This window comes from Molothrus aeneus, chromosome Z (genome assembly GCF_037042795.1).
Source record: "Molothrus aeneus isolate 106 chromosome Z, BPBGC_Maene_1.0, whole genome shotgun sequence".
Lineage (NCBI taxonomy): Eukaryota > Metazoa > Chordata > Aves > Passeriformes > Icteridae > Molothrus > Molothrus aeneus.
In genome coordinates this window covers 29,773,649-29,796,098 of record NC_089680.1, presented here as the reverse complement: position 1 = coordinate 29,796,098, position 22,450 = coordinate 29,773,649, and the positions used below count along the sequence as shown (strand labels likewise).

Genomic DNA, 22,450 nt, shown 5'->3' with positions numbered 1-22,450 from the left:
TTTTTGTATAATTGTATATAAGACAGCTACACCATGGTTGTTTGGGGAATAAGGAATCATTTGTTTCTCACAAGACAGGAGAGTCAGTAGGTCATCCAGGTGTATAACAGAACTATTCAGTTTGAAATGGACCTCCAAAGCCCAGCTCAGAGCAGGTCTAATTAGTTCAAGTTTCTTAGGGTCAGGTCCAGGTTCCAGGTGACTCTTGAAGGCCTCCAAGAACAGAGATTTTACATCCTCTATGGGTAAACTCTTTCAGTATTTGATCTCCCTCATGATAACTTTTATTCCAGTACCTGACCAGAATATCCTGTTTCAACTTGTGGCCATTGTGCCCAATCCTATCTTCATGCATTTCTTAGAACAGTCTAGCTCCACCATCTCTTTGTCATCTGATCAAGATGCTGCAGACAGGAATAAGGTTTTCTCTAAGCCTTCTCTTCTCAAGGCTGAGCAAACACATTTGTCTCAGCCTCTCTTCCTCTGCCAAGTGGTGGCAAAAAGGCAGAGTGCCTCAGTCTTATCCCTGTCATTTGTCACTAGCTCCCCGTCCCACTGACCTGTAGGGCCACAATCTCCTCAAACCTTCTTTTGCTGCCAATATCCTCAGAAAAGACCTTTCTTGCCATCCTTCACATTCTTTGCTAATTTTAAGTGCAACTAAGCTTTGGTTTTCCTGACTTAATTTCTGAATGGACAGGCAATGTCTTCGCATTCCTCCTCAGTAACCCTATCCTATTTCCATCTTCTGTGTGCGTCTATTTTTGTGTTTAAGCTCAGTCAGGAGCTCTGTATTCTTTCTGGCCCTTTACCAGCTCGCTTGACTTTATACACATTGAGACAGATCATTCCAGTGCTCTGAGAATGTTGCCTCTGAAGATCAATCATATCACCCCAGACATTTTCCTTCCAGAACAGTTTCCTACAGGAACCTGGAGGTAAATCCCTGAACCTGCCAAAACATACTCTTCTGAAGTTTTGGATCTACATTACTCTCAGGATCTTAAACTGCACACTCATCACTCCACAAGAATCATTGTCACTGCAGCAAACAATGCTGCCCTTTACACGAACCAGCAATTGTTGTATATTTATGAGTCACAGGTTCAAGACAGCATCTTCCCTTACCCATTCCTCTGTCACATGGACTAAGATACCTCAGTATATTTCAGAAATCTCCTAGACTGATTTTGTCCAGCTATGCTGTCCTCCCAACAGGGTGACTAAGGTCCAGAGAGGAACCAGCGAGGTCTGTGAATGAGACTTTCTCCAGCTGCTTAAAGAATGCTTCACCTGTGTTTGTGTGTGCAGGCGCGTGTGTGTGTGCACCCTCTTTATCAGGCAGGATGTAGCAGATAACCATTGAAGCATCCCTGTGCTTGTCCATCCTCTGATCCTTACCCAAACGCTTACTATTCACTCATCACCTGTCCCAAGGCAAAATCCACATACCTGCTTTGTACAGAGCTCAACCTCTCCTCTTTACCATGCTTACCCACCCGGTCTTTTCTGCATCCCTTCACTGCAGCACTATAGTCATGAGAGCTATCCTGCCGCATCACCATAACCCTAACAAGGTCTTAGATCTACAGCTGTGTATACACAATCCTCCTGCTTATTCCTTATGCTCATAGATTTGTGTACAAGCATTCGAGATGGGTCCCAAGTTGCACTGCTTTAATAGGGAAGTGAGAGAGCCTTCCCTGTCATGCTGTTTGCCACGTTCAGCTGCACTTTCTCTAGTGCCCTCAGTTCCCTCCATGTTATGGTAACCCTTCCTGGCATACCTCATGTACAGCCACCCTCACTAGGTTAGGAAGCTTGTTTGCAAAGACTCCCTTTGTCAAGCACACCCCAACCAGTTCTCTCTGTGGCTGTGGTCACAGAAGCCAAAGGCCTGTCTGTGAAACCAGCTATGCAGCCAAGCTTTGACACACTGTTACGCTTAGTCCACTTAGACTTTTTCCTCTCTCCTGGTCAGGATCTGATAGACATCATCTGTTCCACCTGCCCTTTACCTTCCTCTCAAGTGTAGCCATGCCTAATGCACTCCAGGTTGCTCTCAGGTGCCCACATGGAAGACTAGCAAAGCATAAAAATCCAAAGGATAAACAAGCCTGAGTAGCACCTCCACACGTTCCAGACTAGCTGCTGGATTACTGCCTCCATCTCCATCGGAAGGAGTCTCCTTTAATTAACAGAGGGCTTCTACCCTTCATGCAGACACAAGGTTCAGACCCAGCTGACTTTGATCCCATACACCTATCTCTGTGCATAGTGCCTAACCCAATTTCCCTCTAGTATCAGTGCTCCTGCATTTATTTTGAGTTGCTGCATGCCACAATAACTTTGAAGCTGACTTTATTTGATGGTACACAAGGGATTACAGTTAGAACATCTGTACTTGGAAAAAACCAGCATCTCTGCTTGGAGAGCTGGTAAGTCAGACTATCTCAGTTTTTACTGCACATGCTGCTGGAATTATTAGGAGATCCAGACAACTGCATAAAGACTCAACAAAAGCCCCTGAAGGTCTACAGCCAGCCATCTTCAATAGCACAAGCTGAGATAGGTAAGAAAATAGCACTATACTTCACATTACAAAACATTGGACCAGTAGTACCAGTAGCAGTTTTAAGTCTCCCTAGTTCATCTTGCTGCTTAAATTTATCATTCACACGAAAATGAAATTACTTAAAAAGTAGTCTGCAAGTAGGCAACCAGACATTTGTTGAGTCCAAAGTGCTGTAAATGAACAGCAGGTTAAAAGAAACAGAAGATGAAGGTGTTGAATGACATCTTCTTTTAAAAACTTATTCTAAGGAGAATGTGACAGTAGAAGGGCAGGCAAGGAGCCACAACAGATGTAATTTAAAAACAAACAAACAAGTTTTTTATTTCACAATCAAAAATTTTTAGAAGGATGGAAATCTGAAGCAACCTTGAAAAAAAGCTCAAAAGAAAAACAAAGTTGTGTATCTTTAGACCTCCGCATGGTAGGTCTGCCTGCTTTCTATACTGCTGCAAACTTCAAACAAATCTTTGCTTCATGTTATTTAAACTTGTTTAGAAGGTTCATTAAATATGTGAATGCTCGTCTTGAGGCCTGAAAACATTCCTGAGCTCTCCTGCAATGACTAACCCTTTCACCTTCCTTTCTACCATGTTGAACAAGAAAATTAACTTGAGAGAAGCACAAAAGAGGTGAACCTTTCTCACCAAGACTCAAGATGTTTGTGGAAAGAAATATGAAAAACAACAAACACGGAGAAATGCAGAAGCATCTACAGCAGAGGAATGTCAGTCCTTCGAAGACTGCATGCAATCCAGATCCCATTTGAACGTAAAAATGAATGCTTTTAAAACTCAATTAAGAATGCTTTCAAAACTCAACATTCTCTTAAAGGTATAGCAATGTAAGAACTTACAATTGTCACTGGTGTACAAGAAACAACATTAACAGGTCTTTGATTAGGATTTCCACAGAATACTGTACACACTGTACTGTGATCATTGACAAAAGATCACATTTCAATAAATGCTGTAAATTTCAAAGTAAGTGCTGTAAATCTCTAGGTTTGCAGTCATCACCAACAATTACTAACAATTCGAGGCAGTTTTCTGTTGTCTGAGTTTTCCATTTTAAGATGGCACATCTTAAATATAGGGCAAACAATTTACTCTGCTCTGGCCTTACACAAGTGGCACTGCAGGCCGTCCCTGGAAATAACGTTGGCAGGAGAGTATGGTCAAGAAACGCCACCTGCTGTCTCCTGGATCACTGTTCCAAAAGGCTGCTGCAGTGCAAGGAGATGCACAAAACCCATGTTTCATTTTACTGGAAGAAGAACATCTGAGTATGATAAAGAGCAATCCTTTTCCACACAAGAATACCCCAAAGAGCTCTCAGATCCTCACCATAGCTACTTACAACACATAAAATGTTAAGCAGCACTTCCTACAGAATCTCTTGCTGTGAAGCCTAGAGAAAAAAATTGCAGCAATTCACTTTGAAATGTAAATGCCTTGGGCTTTTTTTCAGATTGCTAAAAATAAATTAAAATAATAAAATAATAAATAAATAAATAATAAACAAATAAATACATTTCTTAAATTAAAATTATTTAAAATAATAAAAAAATTATTTTGAGAATGTTGGTTTCTTTTTGAGTTCAAGGTTCATCATTGATAAAAACTGAGTATCAATTCCAGTAACAATGGAATTGTTACTCATCCTATTTTCTGAGGCTTTCTCCATGAGAGCAGTCTAGCAACTCAGTCCTTGACATTCCAGCCATTCTAATCCAGCAAAACCCCTAAGTATTTGCTTATCTTTGGACGAGCTTGGGTTCCTGATCCTGGGTGTTGGGATACCAGGATTCAACTGCACCTAAGTACACTCAACTAAGCATCAGACTGAAGACTCTTCAACACAAAAGTCAGAGTGAATCTTGATGCACCTAAAGATGAATCCATAAATAATCACCCAAATCCAAGATTACCCAGATAACAGACTCTGGTACTTGTATGACACAAATTAGATTTAGCTGGAAATCAGCTGCATAAATATTAGAACTACCTTATGCCTCCCAGCTTTTTTTTTCCCTAAGGGAAAATGTTAACAGTCTTCTACAACACTTCTAGAGCAACAGTCAATATTCTAATTTTAATTGTCTGAATTTTGTGTGTGTTTCTTTGAACCTATCCTTTAATCTTAAGTCCCTGCTTTCCTTTTCTTCTGAAGTACTGCTAGCTAAGTGCATCTCCTTTTTTTTCAAGACAAAGATGTTATTTCTCTAAAGAAAAAATCAACTTACAAATAAACCCCAAGAAAACAAGAACCTCAAGAAAAAAAGTAGTCAAGAGAAAAAAAATTGGAAAACATGAAATATTTTTACGATTTTAATAGAAGTTATGATTACTTCAGTTGCAGGTAGGATATAGCCTTAGTTAGGAAGCTAAACAATTCTGATTAGAATTAACAAGCACACATGTACAGTATTAGGACATTACAACTTCTTGCAATTAATACAAGTTTTAAAGTGCCAAGTTAGGAAATTAAACTGAACTGACCCTATTTATTTGCTATGCAGAGCTAAATGGGTCAAACTGTCTTTGATGGCCTTTAAAAATGTGACATTTATACACTTTCAACACCGAACAGCTGTCCCAATTGTACTGGATGACACCAGACAGTTTTCCTGTCCATACAAACAGAGTAAACTGAACAGTAATTAATTTTTTTTACCACTAATCCTTGCTACACTGCAAGCAGCCTTTACAAATATCATATCAAATTTATTTGTGGAGAAAAGATTGAGAACTTCTCAAGGGTTACATCTGTTGAAGGAATTTTCAATGAAAGGAAACTACATGTGGAATTACATACTACACAATATTACAGAAAAAGTAATAGCTGTGTTTTTAGATTAATGTATGTAGTACTTTATGCCACAGATCATAAAAAGGGTACACACGATGCACAGAAGTGTGATACACACTTCATATTATTCTCCACTTGCATGAAATTCCATCTACTTTGTAACAGTTTTTGTACATTTTAAATATTAACAAGACACACTGTGACAAAAGAAATAAGTTACAGAGCTAGAGCTTCAGAAGGCAACATCCCACTGCCTGAAGCCACATTGTTTTGAAGCATGGATGGGTTCTTGTTTCTTCAGTGTCTCAATGCCTTCAGTGATACAGATGCAGATATTCATTCACAGAAAATATACTCTGAGCCGTGACTTTTGCTTGAGTGGGGCAGAGACAAAATAAATGAACAGAAGGTAGAGGAGAGAAAATGCAGCCCAAGTTGGCAAGTATCAAGCTGAGTTCCACCTAGCTGTCAGTTCACAAGGCTGCCAAGTTCTTTTATCAATGTGTTCATCACTTCACATGCAAAGGCACATGAATGTTAGCCAAGGCATATCTGTTTCCAATTCCTTCTATTCTGGATGGTGAGTGAGTTCAGATTCTTAGGTACACAGCACTCACAGACACAAACAGCTTTTTAATGCTAGAGTCCAGCACATTTGATCTAGATTCATTAAAGCTGGACAAAGAAAGGCTTCTTTGTACTTTTTTTTCAATCCAAAAATAGGGTAAAGTACGCAGATGGTGTAATTATAGCTAAAAATGTCATCATAATTGCTCTAAAAAACTTTTTATGACTTAGTTGGAAATTTGCATCAAAATTGGCTTATCCTAGGATTCTTAATACCAGAAAATGAGAAGAAAGCAATTTGTGCAGTCACTCACTCTGAGAGTGACTTTTGATCAGGAATCTCCTTCAAGTGAGAAAACAACCACTTGGTTACCACGCTAATTCCCATGGCATTTCCATGATCCCAGTTGACAGGAAAAAAAATGCTAATATATTTCTTTAGAAGAAAAAGATAATAAAGTGAACAAAAGATGCATGCTTCCCCCTGATTCTCTTGAGATTGACAGATCTGAGTTAACAGTTCAAGCACTTCCATGCTCTGGACTCTTGCCTGCCTCTATCCTTTCAGTCAGAACATTTAACCTGATGAAGACCAAATTTTCTTCTCATGAACCACAGAAGCCTGGTCAGATACTCATAACACTTTGCTTGCTTTGCTCACTTGCATCCATTCACTTCCAAAATATTTATCATAGGAAAATTCTGATACAAAAGCCTAAGGAAAAAGTCAAATCATTCTATCACTCCCATTTCTTAACAACACACAAATACCCACTGTTGCAGCTTGTTTTTAGGATCAAAATTGAAACATGGAAGCTACATGATCAGTATTTAAAATGAAATTTTATACAAACAACTTAAAACTCTCACTGTGTAAAAAGGGAAAAGACATTTTATTTGAAACTGGATTATAAGAGATACTATCAGCAGTTCAGTTTGGCATCAAATACTGAGCTATCCCAACTACAGATTTGACCAAAGTGGATTAGTACCCTGACAGCCCAATTGTTTCTGATTTAAAACCTTTGCAGTGGTCTTCTTTGGACTAGGAATCTGGAAAAGCATGTCCTCCAGTGTGCACATGGTTATCTGTCCTGAAGCTTGTAGTTTCGTATAAATATTTCCTAATTTGACAGAAAGGTCAGGGCTCTCTTCCATCTTTTCCCTGACTGTAGCCAGCTAAGGAAGAGAAAATGACATATTACAGTTCAGCAAGTGGAGCTCTTATTCTACCACCACACTGAAGAAAAGCAATAACTCATAGTAAAAAACCAAAAAGCACACAGTGTAAGATAGGTGGCTAAGGCAATGACTCATAATATGATGATTTTATAAAAAGTACATTATGCATCACAACAAAATGGTAGAAAGGCACTGGTTATCTATTAAAGAGAGTTTATTAGATTTAAAACTTCCTCAGAGTTGTACAATCCTATTTTCAATCTTAGTGCAGACAAACACGATTATTTTATATTTAAATCCAGGAAACATAATTGCTTCCTGGAATCTACTTTCCAGATCAGCACAATTTTAATTATCATGATGTATCTTTGTAAATGCACACTACAGTACAAATCCATAAAATTCAGACTATAGAATACCGAGAAGTTCTGTTTGCCATACACAAGAGTATTAGCTCAAATGTAAGGTAAATCCCTTAAAAAATATTATCAATAAACTCTTGTAGAAAGGGGCAGCTAGGACTAATGCTTAGTCTTCTTTTGGCAGCTAAATATTTCCCAAACAAAGTCAAAATACAACACTAACACATGCAATGTTTATTGCAATGACTTTACAAAACAAAATGCTGCTTAAAGAATTTCTTTTCAACACAGCAGTTAATATATATCAGCTATATTTTGAAAGGTTGGCCCTCCCCTTCTCCTAATATTTATTATTTTGCATATTAATTTTTTTCATATGCAGCAGTGAAAGACTAAGTATTTAATTATTAACACAGTCTTAAAAGTCTTGCTTTATAGGCATATCAAAAATTAAATACTAAAAAAGCTTCAGGAAAAGCAGCAGAAATGCTGACAAACTGAGAAGGGCTTCATATGTGTTCTGCAGAAAGCCTTCTTATTGTTCAAGGCTGTAAAAATCAGTTTTCACAGTAACATATAGTTAAATAGCAAAGCTACTATTTCCCTTATCACACTTCCCTGTATAGCATTATAGGTCTTTCATATATATCACCAACCTAACAATATCACTGTTACCAGAAGCTTTATTCTCATTTCATATGAAATGAAAATAGCATAGGAAGCAAGGGATTAAATAATTTAACGCCACCAGGGAAAGGGTCACCTACATTCAGATGAAACATGAGCTTCTAGAAGGAAGATCCAAAATAAAAAATGAAGCTAACAGCTAAGTGTTTTGATCAAGAGCAGAGGAAGCCAGCCAGCTGCTTTGGCCTCGGCATGCGCCAGAACCCAAACAACTAGAGCAGGGTGAACTCAGGCACCTAAGTCCTGTAGGTGAGCCACCACTGTCATAGCTCAGCTCAGTACCATGAACCTTCTCTCATCGCTGTATACTTACCACCTGCTCAGAAAACTCAGTTCTTTTCACAAAGGGAGGAGTATCTACTTCCACTGCTGCCTCTAATGTATTTATTACTTCTTTTAGCAAACCAGATCTGAGCTGGACAAGGACCTTAAAAATAAAATAAAAACAAACCACACAAATAGTACATATCATAAGAATGCAAATTTTTACAGAAGTGTTTGAGGAAGACATGAAGCAAAGCTGGGTAAAATTCATTTCCAGACAGTGCACTGAGAAAAATCCATCCGTTGCAAAGAAAGAGATGGAATGATCAATTTCTTCAAATGTTTGGGGTTTTTTACCAGGTGGGACCTGGAAAGGAAGGGTGAGGCTTGAGGCAGAGCTCCTCTCATGGAGCTGCACTACCTGCTCTTGAATAGAGCGGTTTTTACCATAGTTTAGAGGTCACTTATACATGCACATGCAGACTTTCTCTCAGACTGTAGACTGCACAACTAAAGAAAAAAATTGTTGTATGTACACATGTGGATATGGTGTGCAGGGCTGAAGGAGGCCTAAAGTGGGCAGAGCATTTACTTAGAGCTGGGTTTTTAAAATCTTTTGAAGCTAGAAAGCAAAAATCTTAGCTAGAAGTTGTTCATGGGTCTATGCTCACACATGTAGGATTGGACTACTTTACATTCCCACCTATGGCAGGAAGTGATTTTAAAAAGTGGGTGGAGATTGTTAACAGTTCAAAATGTAAGTCATCCAACTGACAGAAACTGTCTGTTGGCTCAAAAACAAGCTCAGCAACACTACCAACACATGCCTGTGCTAGTAAGAGGCTGGTCTTCCATTACTTTGAACTTGGGAGTTTATTGGCCAGTGTAGCATACTCTGCAAAAATTTAATACAAGGCAAGCATACTTACTTTAAGATTATTGTATAGTTTGTTCTCTGTTCTCATTATCTGGGAACAGTAAAATTTGGCTTGTGCTACATCGTTCTGGAAGGAATCATAAATAATATAGTCACACATGTGTCAGAAACTTGCACAATGACAGAAAAACAACAGTCCTTAACAATTCTTCAATAAATCACATGTAGAACCCCTTTACCAAGACCCATAGACACCAAACAGCACCCAGCCCGCAAAACACCCCATGCTGGAGTTCCCATGTCATCTGGCTCTTTAGTACTGTGTGTGTCTGTCACATGTAACCACCACTGAGCATGAGATCACCTAAAAGATGGAAGGTTTACACACAAGCTCCATTCCACACATGTCTGAGTAATGAAGTCCAGCATATGTTAGTCTGTGTATTTACCCTGTGCAGCCCTTCTAACCTTTTGGACATACATATTTACAATACTGTATCTATGTCATCAACTGATTTGAATAGACATTAAATGTTACACTGACATTTACTAGACCAAGCAATGTTACTTGGGATCAAGAAACATCTTTCTTACAGCAAAGAGTGCTGTCAAAATTCATTCAGCTTAAATAACAATTAAATATAACGTGGAGCATTATTCCATTTGCAAAACAAGAATATTATCATGCCTTTGTACACATGAATAAATTTATTTCAATGATGCTGTTTTTCAGTGTCTCCATTCACACAGACAGAGCAAAAAAGACCACAGAGTGCACAGAAACTTTTAACAATTCTACTCCATTCATCCAAATTTGTAAGAACAAATTTATAGCATTTCCAGTGTCTCTGACCTCTATTTTAACATGAAACAGAGAAGGTTAATGACATACCCAACCTGCATACACAAATTAATGGCAGAGGAAATCCAAACTTTATTCCAAACTTTAGAATTTCCTAATAGTTATTCTTCTGCTGCACTTTTCACCCTGTGCAGTGTCAGAGCCTCTTCATACCTGTACTTAGGCATATGAGATAAAGCAAAACTTCCCCAGGTAGAAACATATTGTGGAGAAATTCCACCTCCCTGGCAGTAGTGAAATACATATCAAAGCCTTTGAGTCTGTCTCCCAAGACAAACATTTAAAAGAGATGATGATTAAATTATCATCTTAATTCTATTTAATGGAAATTACCACTAAGTAGCAGTATCTGCAGGACTAGATCCATGGTGACACCTAACCTGTTGGCCTAACTCTATAAATTTTTGATGTTCTAGATAGTATTATCACAAAATATGTGTGCATTATACTCAAGACATATGTTTGCATTTAGAAACTTCCATATTCAATTTGTATAATCCTACTATTTCAGGAGACTAAAAGTTCCAATACTTGAAGCTATTACACAGTTATGCTTTCTCCATGTTAGCTTCCTTTCACTACCTGTCTACAACAAAACTAGAGAGTATCTCTCTACAGAGACCCAGGCACAACTGAAAACAAAGAGACCATACCTGCTTGAGAGCAGCTGCCATTGCAAAGCAGTATGCTCGCAGTGGTAACGTGTCACCTTTTAGCTGTGCTTCTTCAAGCAGTCTCGCAGAGATTTTGGAAGACTCTGGGCTGCCCTGCATAGAAATATCACAGGAAGTTGTGCTTGTTTTTATAGTTACCTGAAAGGACTATAAGCACCTACCATCACATTCAAAAAGTATTCAGAAGTCAACATACTGTACAATCACAAAGGCAGTATGTATCTGAACCCAACCAAGCAGATTCTGTGCAGCTCTTTTTGAGAAACACAACATAAAAATATGATATTCAAAGTGACAGAGGTCACAGGAGGGTAAAAGTAACTTCTGTTATTTTAACAACTACACCTTGCCCTAACTACTTGGGCTTCTGCAACAGATGAAACAGCAGAACAAACCTAAACAAACAGATATTTTCATTTTCACCTTCAAATAATTTCTAAATCAGGAAGGAATATTAATTTTTGTTGTTACTTAATTATAAAAGCTACATTAGATACTTACTCAAAATCAACATTTTTTAAGCTTGAACTGTTAAGTACCATTCCACTAAAGAATTCTAATGAATTTGAACATTTAGCCATTTTTAGCCTCTCTTAAGGATTAATTCTTGAAAAATGCTTCGAAAGTATATAATGTAATATTACAGTTTAGACATCTGCCTTTTTCCAACACAGAAGGTTTCCATTATTGCAGGGAATTTTCAACAGGCAATACTAAATGGCAATGAGTTAAGCTGTGTGCTACCTCTCAAACTATTGACTCTCCAAACCAATGGAGAGTGGAAATCACAAGTGGAACTGACTGGACCCCAAACAAAATAGTATCTGTCAAACCTAAAAGCTGGCAGCAGGAATGTTTGGTAACAATTGGTATCACCAATATGGATAAGAGTCCTCAGATTTGGTGTTGATTTCTGTTCCTAGTATTCATAGTGTCTTCCTGCAAAATATGGTTCAAAATATTTTCCTTGAAAATTTAGAAACATTTTGATCAGAAGATTGATTATTATTACATAAATACTTTGTTATCATCAAAAGGCCTATAGCTCTTTCCTGATGTTACCTCAGAATATCGCAGTGCCTTACAGAGACTTAAACCACCCCAGAAGTGTTTCAGCATTGACCTCAAAAATACCTTTGTGCAAAGATTAAACATTAATTCCTCTGTTTATCCACTGGAAATAATCTGAGTTTAAACCTTGTACATTTTTCTGTACTGGTCTCTGGCAAGGTTATTCAAAAGAAACCAAGAATGATAAAAATCCAGCAACACTTTTAATGATACCAATACTGTTATTTATATTATTTGAGTACTACATCTTGAAGACAATTTCAAGATTTTTTCTGACATGTCTTATCTTGTGTCATGAGAAAAAGTAAGTTTGAGCTTTACCTTTCTCCTCTTCCTCCTCCTCCTCCTAAGAGATGAGTCAATAGATTAAGCTTTTAAAGAGCTCCACCTAATCCTATTTAGTGCATAAAGGGTTACTACAGCTTACTTCCCTATTGATAGTATCTTATCTTAGTGAAAAGCCCCACAAATTTATTGTAACTATTCAACCCAACCAGGTGACAGAGTAGAATCATCTCCCCCTCTCTTTTCATCAATAGTAATAATGGGTCAGATTCTCTGTTGAAAATATATGTAGGGCCAGAAGTAGAAGACAAAAAAGCCTTGGGAACCTATTCCTGTAGCACATACCTTGGATCCCAGCATTCTAACTGCAGGCCATGCTAAAAAAACGTGCAAACATTTTAGGAAAGAAGCTACAACAGACCTAAAGGCAGCTTAAATTCATTGGAACCGAGAATTTCAGAAAAATCACATTGAGGTACCTTTTTAGGCTATGTCCTTGTTATCACATTTGCACTCAGTTTCCTTGTATGGTTAACTGAGAAACCTGAGGAAGTTTAGTCTAGTGGTATTATTTTTTCCCCAGCGAGTGTCTTTATAAAAGATGAGGAAATGGAAGAAGAGTTTCCAAATAAGGTTGGGGAAGATTCATATTAAAATTTCAATACCCTTTTCCTGACCCAGAGAGGGGTCTGGAAAAGGGTACTGCAGAACTGACTCAAATCTGGAGAGGAAGATCAAAATAAAAAAGTTCTGGGATCTCACTTTGCTATGAAAGGGAAAAAGTTCCAAGAAAATACTCATATAACTGAAGTATTCTAGTTTCTTACCATGCTCATGCTCTTTTTCTTTGAGCTAAACATACAGGTAAGCTCAAGGGACTGTCTGTTTACCTAAAGGCATTAATTTATGCTTCTTTTCTCCATTCAGCTGTCCCTTTTCATCAGACGTGTAGGGAACAGATTACAATTCTATTCCTTGCCAAATTTGTGTACAATTACAGAAACGAAATTACAAGACTGCTTGTAGGGCGAGGGGAGAAATGGATGGGGGATGTCTGGCAAATAGAACACATCATGTATATGCCTTAAGGAAACGAGACTATAAAACCAATACTGAGGCTGAAGCACAGCATACTGTCTGAAGAGATGCAAACATCACAGGGAAAGAATACTCTAAGGTAATCAAAGGCTGTAGTAAATTTGTTTCTTAATGCTCATGTCCATGCAACTTTTTAGAGATTTTCTTTGTCACATTAGTTTGTATGGGAAACAATGTATTTACACCATATCATGTACGATGAAGCACCTTAGGACTTACATATATAAGTTTAAAATACTTGCACTAGATACAAAATCATGACAGGGAAATTATGGAAACCCAAAAACATCCAAAATTTAAAATCTAAAGGAAGAGACAGAGAAGGCATTTTAAACACTTCTTCATTCATAATACTTACCAGTTTATAGCATATTGCAACTGCAAGTAGATAGGTTTCTTTGTTGAAAGGTATACCTTGTTTTTTCATTTCGACCAGAACTTCCAAAGCACCTATCAAAAATATATTAGTGTTACTCCCTTCATAACTGAAAAGAAGAAACAAATCAATAAGGTAAGAGTTCAGTAAGTTTATTTGAAAATATGAATGCAAACTGAAATTTTTTATTTAAAAAATTCAAAAAGTTTAATGCACAGTCATTTGGATCTCTTTCAATTTAGCAAGGAGGTTTTCAGTTTACACCAGCACATGGCCTTATTCCTCCATTATTTTTATATGAAAATCTAAAATGAAATTCTGTACACTTGAAAAAGCCACCCTCATTGTTCCTAACTGCCCAGAAAGCTTTCACCACTGTAGGCAAACTACATAGCATCTCCTCATTAATTCACATGATCCATTTCACAATGCTGAATCACAGAATCACTATGTTGGAAGAGACTTTCAAGATCATCAAGTCCAACCCAGCCCTAAGACCTCAACTAGACCATGGCACCAAGCGCCACATCCAATCCTTTTTGAAACCCACCCAAGTACGGTGACTCCACCACCTCCCCTGGCAAACCATTCCAATACTTTACCACCCATTCTGTAAAAACCTTTTTCCTAATCTCCAACCTGTATTTCCCTTGATGCAACTTAAGACTGTGTCCTCTGGTTCGGTGTTTAGGTGCTGATCTAGGTTTCTTTTGCAGTGGCCAAGTTGCAACTTTTAGGACAACTGCTGGACTCAAATTTGCCAAATGTTAAGAGACCAGCTGTTATGTGTTCAACAAATATCAAATAAAGGGATTTGCTTGAAAAGCTTTAAGGTTTTCTCATGGGAAGTCTTTTAAGTTAGGTCAGACGATTTCTCCTTGTCTTCATATAGGGCCAAACTGATTTGAAGCATTGGATTTCTACACTGCAGGAGCCACTCTGAGAGAGGACACAAGTGAAAAGGTACTCTTCCTTGCTCTGACACAAATGCAGAATGGAGAAAAAAATCGTTGAGGAAATTAACATTCCAAAGCGCACATAAACCAGGTTTTCAACAGAGAAGAAAAAATGCTATGGGAAATAACGAAGCAAAGAAAAGTAAGAGTTCAGTGAAGAGGTTTGGGGGGAAAAAGCTCTCTTGGATAACAACAGTTCTGTGGAACTTGAATGGCAAGAATTCTGTGGGGAATATGAAACAAATAGGCTCTTCCATTTTTATTACACACTACAATGCAACACATTCACATCTACAGTTATTTGCACAATGTTTGGCCATCTAAAACCATAGCCAATCAGCCAATATATATATGTGTATATATATATACACACACATGCACCACTTACAGTGAGAAGCATCCTCCCCAAAATTAATTTTCCTTAGCAAATACAGTACTTACTTTCAAAATGGCCCTTTTTAAACAACATAGTCATCAAAATATGGAATGATGTACTGTCTGAGAAAAAACCATGCAAATTCTGGAGAGGAAATAGAGCAAGCATAAAAAAATCAGGACAGTGAAGTCTTACTGTGCACAGCATTTAACAGGTCTTCCTACTGGAATAAGTCTGATTTTACAAGTTCAGCATTTAACTCTCTGGGTTCCTTGCCTGTCTGTCTCTCTGTCAAATGATGTCTAAAATACCAGTGACTCATTATGGTCAAAAGGTCACTAAAATTAAACAGAAAATTCCCTGAGAGTCCCACTATTCTATTTTTTTAAATGACCTCTTAGTCAATGGAAGCAGAAATCACTGACAGTTTGCAGCTTATGAACAGTATATTTTGGAGTGAAGTACCACCACCATGAAATGGAATGAATCTTTGCTAATCACAATATCAAATGATCAGCACAAGAGCATAAGTGATGATGGTAACAGTATTAGAAGAGAAAGGAATTAAATTTTATTCCCAACAGTGCATGTTGGGAATAGACAAATAAAATATATCAGAGGTATTGAGTTTCTGTAGTGGAATCTGGAGAAGTGGTACTCAACCTCTATGCACCACTTACTATAAGTACAGCAGTTCCCATCTTAATGATCTAGATCTCAATTAAAAAAACCTCAAACCATAATAGAAACTACATATACACTTTCTTATACATGCCTAACTTAAGACTAGTAGCAAGACTTCTCCAGTTTCTGGCTAGACATATCTCATGCCTTAATGAATTAGTATCAGTGAGATTTTCATTGGCTGCCAGAGATTTTTGAAGTCACAACATTATTGCACACACTGGACCTGATTATTATCTTGCATAATAGTGCACACAGAATTTTAGAAATGCTCAGAAACAAGTCCTTCACTTTCTTCAGCACTAAAATAGCCAAATTTCTGAGCTGATGAGTATCATACCACCTCTACAGTGTTCAGAGAGAAACTGAAGTACAGAGCAACAAGATGAACCCGTTGGTGCAAGTAATCCAAGGAATTTCAGAGGACTACCACAGAAAAACTTACAAGTGCTCATTTCCAAGAATGATTTAATGCAACACAAGATGCAGGAAAACGTGCATCAGCTGTATTCCTTTAAGTAATTATTCTTTCATCAATACTTTTTATTTAAATTTTATTCAAATGATACAGTTATACAGAAATAAAGTTACCAATCAAACTAACATTTAATTACTATGCTAACATAAAAAACCATGTAATCTGCACACCTAAATTAATGTCAAATATATCTGTTACTGCAACACATGTTCAAGTCTATCAGCTCATGCAAGGCTCATGTGTAGCATACCATTACTCATGTCTGACTAATAATAAGATCAACAATATGTTTAATATATATACAGGGGGATTACCTGATCTTTGATAAGTTCTACTGCAGGTCTTTCAAGGTCTAGCTCATAACACAGTCTCATAAAGAGTGGCCCAAATTTAAAATTATGTAAGGCTGTGATTCTATTCTGTTCATGGTACCTATTGGAAAGATTAAAAAATTAATCACACAGGGCATGGAATTTGCCAAAGGAGAACAGCTTTAAATAGACAGCAAGATCTGTAGGTCCAATGACTGAAGCATACTTTCCTAGCTGCAGCCAAAGATATATCGATAACAGGAAATCAATTTCAAGGAAAATTATTGTTTTGATCAAACATATAAATTAACTGGTAATAAATAATCTCTTTTATTACCAATAAAGTAACCTTCATTGAATAAATAATAGAATGGGTCTCTGCCTTGAAAATTCTGAGCTACTTTACCTTCTGTTCATGGAACAACTGCTAAGGAAGTGGCAGCAGTTTATTTTAGCAGCAGTAACTGCTAAACCTTAAAGATAAAGCATTTCACTTTTTTCTTTAAGTCCCTATATCATACTTACTAGGAAAATTTCCATTCACAAAACCTTCTGCTGCTGACTACTGGTTGCAGGGCAGTTTATAACCAGGCATGTCTTGGCTGGGATGTCCCAGAACACCTCTGCCTTGCAGCTGTGGGATAATTTTTCTCTCTGGTTCACCATACAGTAGGACACCACTTTGCTCCCATAGCTTAACTCTCCTTTGGCCTGAGAGTCTCCCAAGGGTTGGAAGGTCCAAAGTACTTAAATAAAAATACAGCCTTAAATTAAGGGATTACCTATGCATATTGCAATTAGGGCAAGACCTCAACTGCAGACATAGCCTGGAATGATCTAATAAAAGCAAAAAGATAAAAACAGAAAAGAGAGTTACCTGGATTGTTAAAAATACCTGTAAATAATTTTTCTGGCTAGTTCCACATCAGATGAATTCTGACATAAATGCAGCAAATTTTTTAATTCATTTCTGAGGATGATTCCATCTTTCTTTAGTTTTTCTTTAATATTTTTAAAATATTGATCTGAAAATAAAATACATACAGCAGCAGTCTATAGACAATTCCATTACCTGCATTACATACTTAGTACCTGAAACATGGAGACTCAGTGAAGCAGAACTCTTGTTTTTTTTTCACCAAGAAAATGGCATAAAACTTCTAACAGACAAGCATGCCAATATGTCCCCATGAAGTCATGTCAGACTTAGAAAACCAAGGAGATGCTTACTGTGAACTTAATTTCACTATATATGCTATGGAGCATATGAGGTAATGCAAAAGTTTTAACAAGGAACAAAGTTTTGTGACATTTTATGTTCTTTTTCTAAAAGGCAAGCAAGCAAACAAAACCATTTCACTCAGCATTCAAATGACCATAAGAACTTCTACTCAATACTGTTCAGACAGAAGATTTAAATTCCTTCACAGCTGATGAACACACAAAGACTTTCATATATAATCTACCTATTTCTTTAAATAGCCATAAACTTGGAGTTGCTACCTTTCTACTCCAAAACAGAGGGTTCTCTATGCAGCACATTTTCCTATGACAAAGCAAGCAGAAAGACCAGTCCTCCAGCTGGTAATTTCAAGCCTCTGACTCAGATATACACAAGATTAAAAGCACATGTACCACCTAGCAGCTCCATTCCTCTCATGGTGCTGCCAGCATCTTGGGCTGGGAAATGAACTTTTTTACAGCAGCTGGTTGCTGCTGTTCCCAAGCTAGTAACCTGCACAAGAGGTGCAAAGTAGGCACCCCAGAGAACAATGTGTACAGTGACTTAATACACTTCTGTGGCAACATGCAAATAAATACAAGTCCTCACACAAGACTGAGGTGCAGAATTGAAGCCTGTGAAGCCAGACAATGGCTTGCATATGTACAAGAATGCACATATAATGGCTGTGATGTGTTCAAAGGTGTGCAGGAATTTCAAAAATATTTGGCATCTGAACTGTATTTACATTATTCTAGCTAACTGTATAACTACTGTAGCTAATAGTATAACTATTGTAACTACTGTAAGATAATTGTAGTTAATACTTGCCTCACAACAACAATAAATAATAGGTATTATATATTCTGTATAAAATTTTCCCTAAATTTCTAAATAAAGTTTATTACTAGCCATAGTTCTTTTCATCTTTCAAGTATAACATTAAACACTCAATACAGAAACCACACACACATACAGAGAAATAAGCGCTTGGAACAATGTTTTCATTAGTTTTCAAAGGATTCAGTTTGCACAAAACCAGAAGGTCAACTGTGATCTATAAAGCTAAATATTTGGCTTCTACTAACCTGCTTTAGCAGAAATGATTGACCCCAAGCAGAAATTTCAATGTTTCTCAAGTACAGGATGAATAAATTACAACATGAGTATATCATTATCCCAGCAAAATATAACGATATTATGACTCATACCTGCACAATTTAAATTCTACTTAATATAGAAAAAATATCAGGGTGACTTCACTTCCCTCTCTGCCCCAGAAGAGTGGGTTATATAAAACTAAATTTGATTATTTGTCTCTCTTGCCTCAGAATTAACTACAACCTTTGGAACAGTTGTCAATTTGTATCACTAGCATACCCACGCATGAGAAACCAGAAGTTTTACATTGCTTTCTTAAATAATAAGGGCAGCTTCATGTTTATACTTATGTTTCTAAAATAAAGGAATTTGTATATATTTTAAATAGCATGACAAGATCAGAAAAAATCCACTGATCCTGCCCCTACATTAATTTGGAAAACCTGAATTTGTTTTTCATATTCTGAGTAGCATATATCATTTGGAATCACATGTACAACTGAGAATTCATGTTAGGCAAAAAAAAAAATTAAAAGATGCTGACAAAATTTAGGGAGCAAATTAAAAAAAAATTACTGTGAAAGCCCTTGTCTGGATAGTAAGGTAACTATTTAGCTGTGTGTTAACTTTCTGTGTTGATATTATACTTGAAGCAAGGTTTGTAGACAAATAGTTTTTTCTATTAGACTATCTAACAAAGGTGTAAAAGTGAGGGCACAAACATTTCAGGTTTTGCGTAAACACCCTACAAACATGAAAGCTTCTCAACACAGCATAACTAATACTACATTTAATTCTACAAAGACTCAGATCTTCCAACAATGTTAAGTACAAAATATTTGCAAGAGGAAGACATAATTTGTTGCTTTAAATGAGGTCAATTGATGATATTATTATGACTGCCTGTTTCCTAAGACTCATGCTAAAGTGGTGAAATAAATGGTATACCTTTATTGCCATGAAGCTCATTTCTAATCGCCACCTTCATCTGCTGAAATTGTTGTAACTTTATATCTTCTTCTGTTAGCAGATACCGCTTCCCTGCCATAAGAAAAAAAGAGGAAGGTCAGGTTTTATGTTACACTGTATGATTTAATAGTACAGAACCTAGCACGTATGAATTACAGACAACTGTGTGATGCCAGACCATTGGGATAGGACACTAAAAAACAGACTGCAAAAATTGCAGTTACTCACAACACTGATAAAATAACCCAAATAATATGTCACAGCTTTTCAGAGCTTATGCATACAAGGATGAAGTATCTAGTTATTGGATGTGCAAAAGAAAAACTAGAGGCTACATTCCTCTCCACTAAGCCAGGTACAAGAAGCTTCTGCACAAAATTCCTGCTCTCTCCTTTACAGTTTTATAATGATTTGTCTTGTTTTCCTTTGTTTTTCCACAGTTCACTAGTGTCACAACTTGCTTACTCCACAAGTGCTCTCCTTGCTACTATAAAATTAAACATTCTGGAAGTTCCAAATGCAGTAGGAAGTCACAGAAAACGTATTTTTTTTTTTAATTTATAAAAACAACAAGTGTATTATTTGGATTGTAGTAACACTCTGGAGACCGAGTAATGTTCTGTTGCTGTACAGACATCAGAGGTAAGACAGTCACTGAGTGTGACTGTCAAAATTGAATGTCAAAATTAACTTTGGGTGCTGACTTTAACTGTACTGTATTGCAAGCTGCTTTAAAACAAGCATCATGCAAAAGCTATTTGACAAGTTTTGGCTGTCACAAAAACAGGTGTCCAGAGGATTTTTATTTGAAACCACTGGCTTAGTAACAGAGAGTCACAATAACAGATGACACTGTTACAATCTAATATTTTAAGGTTTTGGCTTATAAGGAATTATTCTAACCACGAAAGCACAAGAGCAAGTATTGAACTGAGTTAGGTTGTTTATTCTCATTCTGCATATCCCTAGGAAAACGTAAGTGGCCATGTAAATAAAACCACTCGTTTTCAAAGCAAGTGAAGCATGATAATGACACGCTTCATAAAACCTGAAGAAAAAAATCCATTAAATGGCACATTTATCCATTAAATTTAATTGAAACAGTTCCAATGGGTAATCAAATACATTTTATTCAGCATGAAATTGACCTGTATTACACTGCCATTTCCTTCCCACAGACCTCTGTTGGTCTAACACTGAAAGACCATTCTTGTCATGGGCCTCTCCAAAGCTGGTGCAGAAATCATGCTGGTGCCTGGGGTGGGACTAGTGCATCACATATCATGGACAATCAGTTGTCAGTGTCAATAGAGAGATTAGGGCAGCAGAATTTTATTTTTCTTGAATTCAATTTGATTAATTGTACTGCTTCCTTAGACACATACTTACAGTGTTACAGAAATGTTTCAAAACCAAAGGGACTGCCAAGGAAAAAAGAGGGAGATGGATATGAGAGCTGGCACGTGCAGGTGGTGCAGACTATCCCAGAGAACTCAACCAACCAAACTGCTTAGCTTCAGGCACACTGCAACCCTCTACATGGCCAGTCCCTGAAGGGGATGGGCATTCGAGACAGAGGGGTCTCCATGTCTCGGGGGGATATAACAGAGGTGTAACCTGAGCGAAACTTTCAGCTCTGCTGGCACAGCAGGACAGGAACCCTGCGAGGGCCTAGGCTGGGGAGCACTCTGCCATATACCTCTTTTCCATGCGCCCCTTTTTCCTTATCTCTGAATGCCAGGGTATGCATAAGGCTGTCATCCTCCCAGAAAAGATACACATTTATGAATCTGCATGTTTATTTGTTTGTTGGTTTTCTGTTCGTTTGTTTGCTTGCTTTTTGGGTTTTTTTTGGTTTGTTTTTTAATGTCATATCCTGACAGTAGCAAGCAGGGGATATGCTGACTAACACTAACCTCTGGGGTGACCTTACTGCACCCTTTCAGTGGGGCCTGCAAGAGAGCAGGAGCAGAACGTAGCAGGGGCATGTACTGCTAAGACATGTGGGAATGGCCTTCTACTGGAGTCATTGGCTTTGATTAGAGAACAGGTTTAGGTAAGAGATGAAGAAGAAATTCTTTACTGAGAGGGTGGTAAGACAGTGGAATAATTTGCTCAGAGAAGCTGTGGATCTAGCATTCCTGGACAGGCTCAGGGCCAGGCTGGATGGGGCTCTGAGCAATGTGGTCTAGTGGGAGGTGTCTCCACGGCACGGTGCTCGCAGTGGATGATATTTAAGGTCCCTTCCAAGCTAGGCCATTATGTGATTGCTGCACCGATTCTGTGACGCCGTCTCTCCCCGGGGTGCACCTCTGCTGCGCCAGCTCGGCCTGTCCACCACAGCACAATCCGCGGCGCTCCCCGCCACAACACCCCGCGCCGAGCGGGGCACCCGCTCAGCAACTACAGCTCCCGTCAGGCACACAGCTGGCAGCGGCGGGCGGGCCTGCCGGGAGCTGCAGTACTCCGGAGCTCCGCAGACAGCGGGCAGCCCCGCGACCCGCCCGGGCATCCCGGCACCCACCCCCGCCGCACAAGCCGCGGTACCTGCGGGCGCGCAGCCCCAGCCGCCCGAGGCAGGCGGGCGGCCCGCCGAGCGCCGCGCCACCTCCCGCGCTGCCCGCCCGGAGCCGCCCGCCAGCACCGCCGCCATCTCCCGGCCGAG

The 22,450-nt window shown here is 38.2% G+C and overlaps 1 protein-coding gene across 1 annotated transcript; it reads right to left on the bottom strand.

Moving 5' to 3' along the window:
* Positions 1–4,889: 4,889 nt before the first annotated feature.
* Positions 4,890–22,432, bottom strand: PTCD2 (pentatricopeptide repeat domain 2). The gene is made up of 10 exons (XM_066569399.1): positions 22,333–22,432; positions 19,765–19,857; positions 17,389–17,518; positions 16,497–16,614; positions 15,086–15,164; positions 13,671–13,762; positions 10,838–10,951; positions 9,375–9,449; positions 8,495–8,608; positions 4,890–7,129 (listed from the first exon to the last, which is right to left on the bottom strand). Exons 2-10 carry the CDS (start codon positions 19,802–19,804, stop codon positions 6,914–6,916), a joined length of 978 nt encoding a protein of 325 aa, XP_066425496.1. The 5' UTR covers positions 19,805–19,857; positions 22,333–22,432; the 3' UTR covers positions 4,890–6,913.
* Between the last annotated feature and the right edge of the window lie 18 nt (positions 22,433–22,450).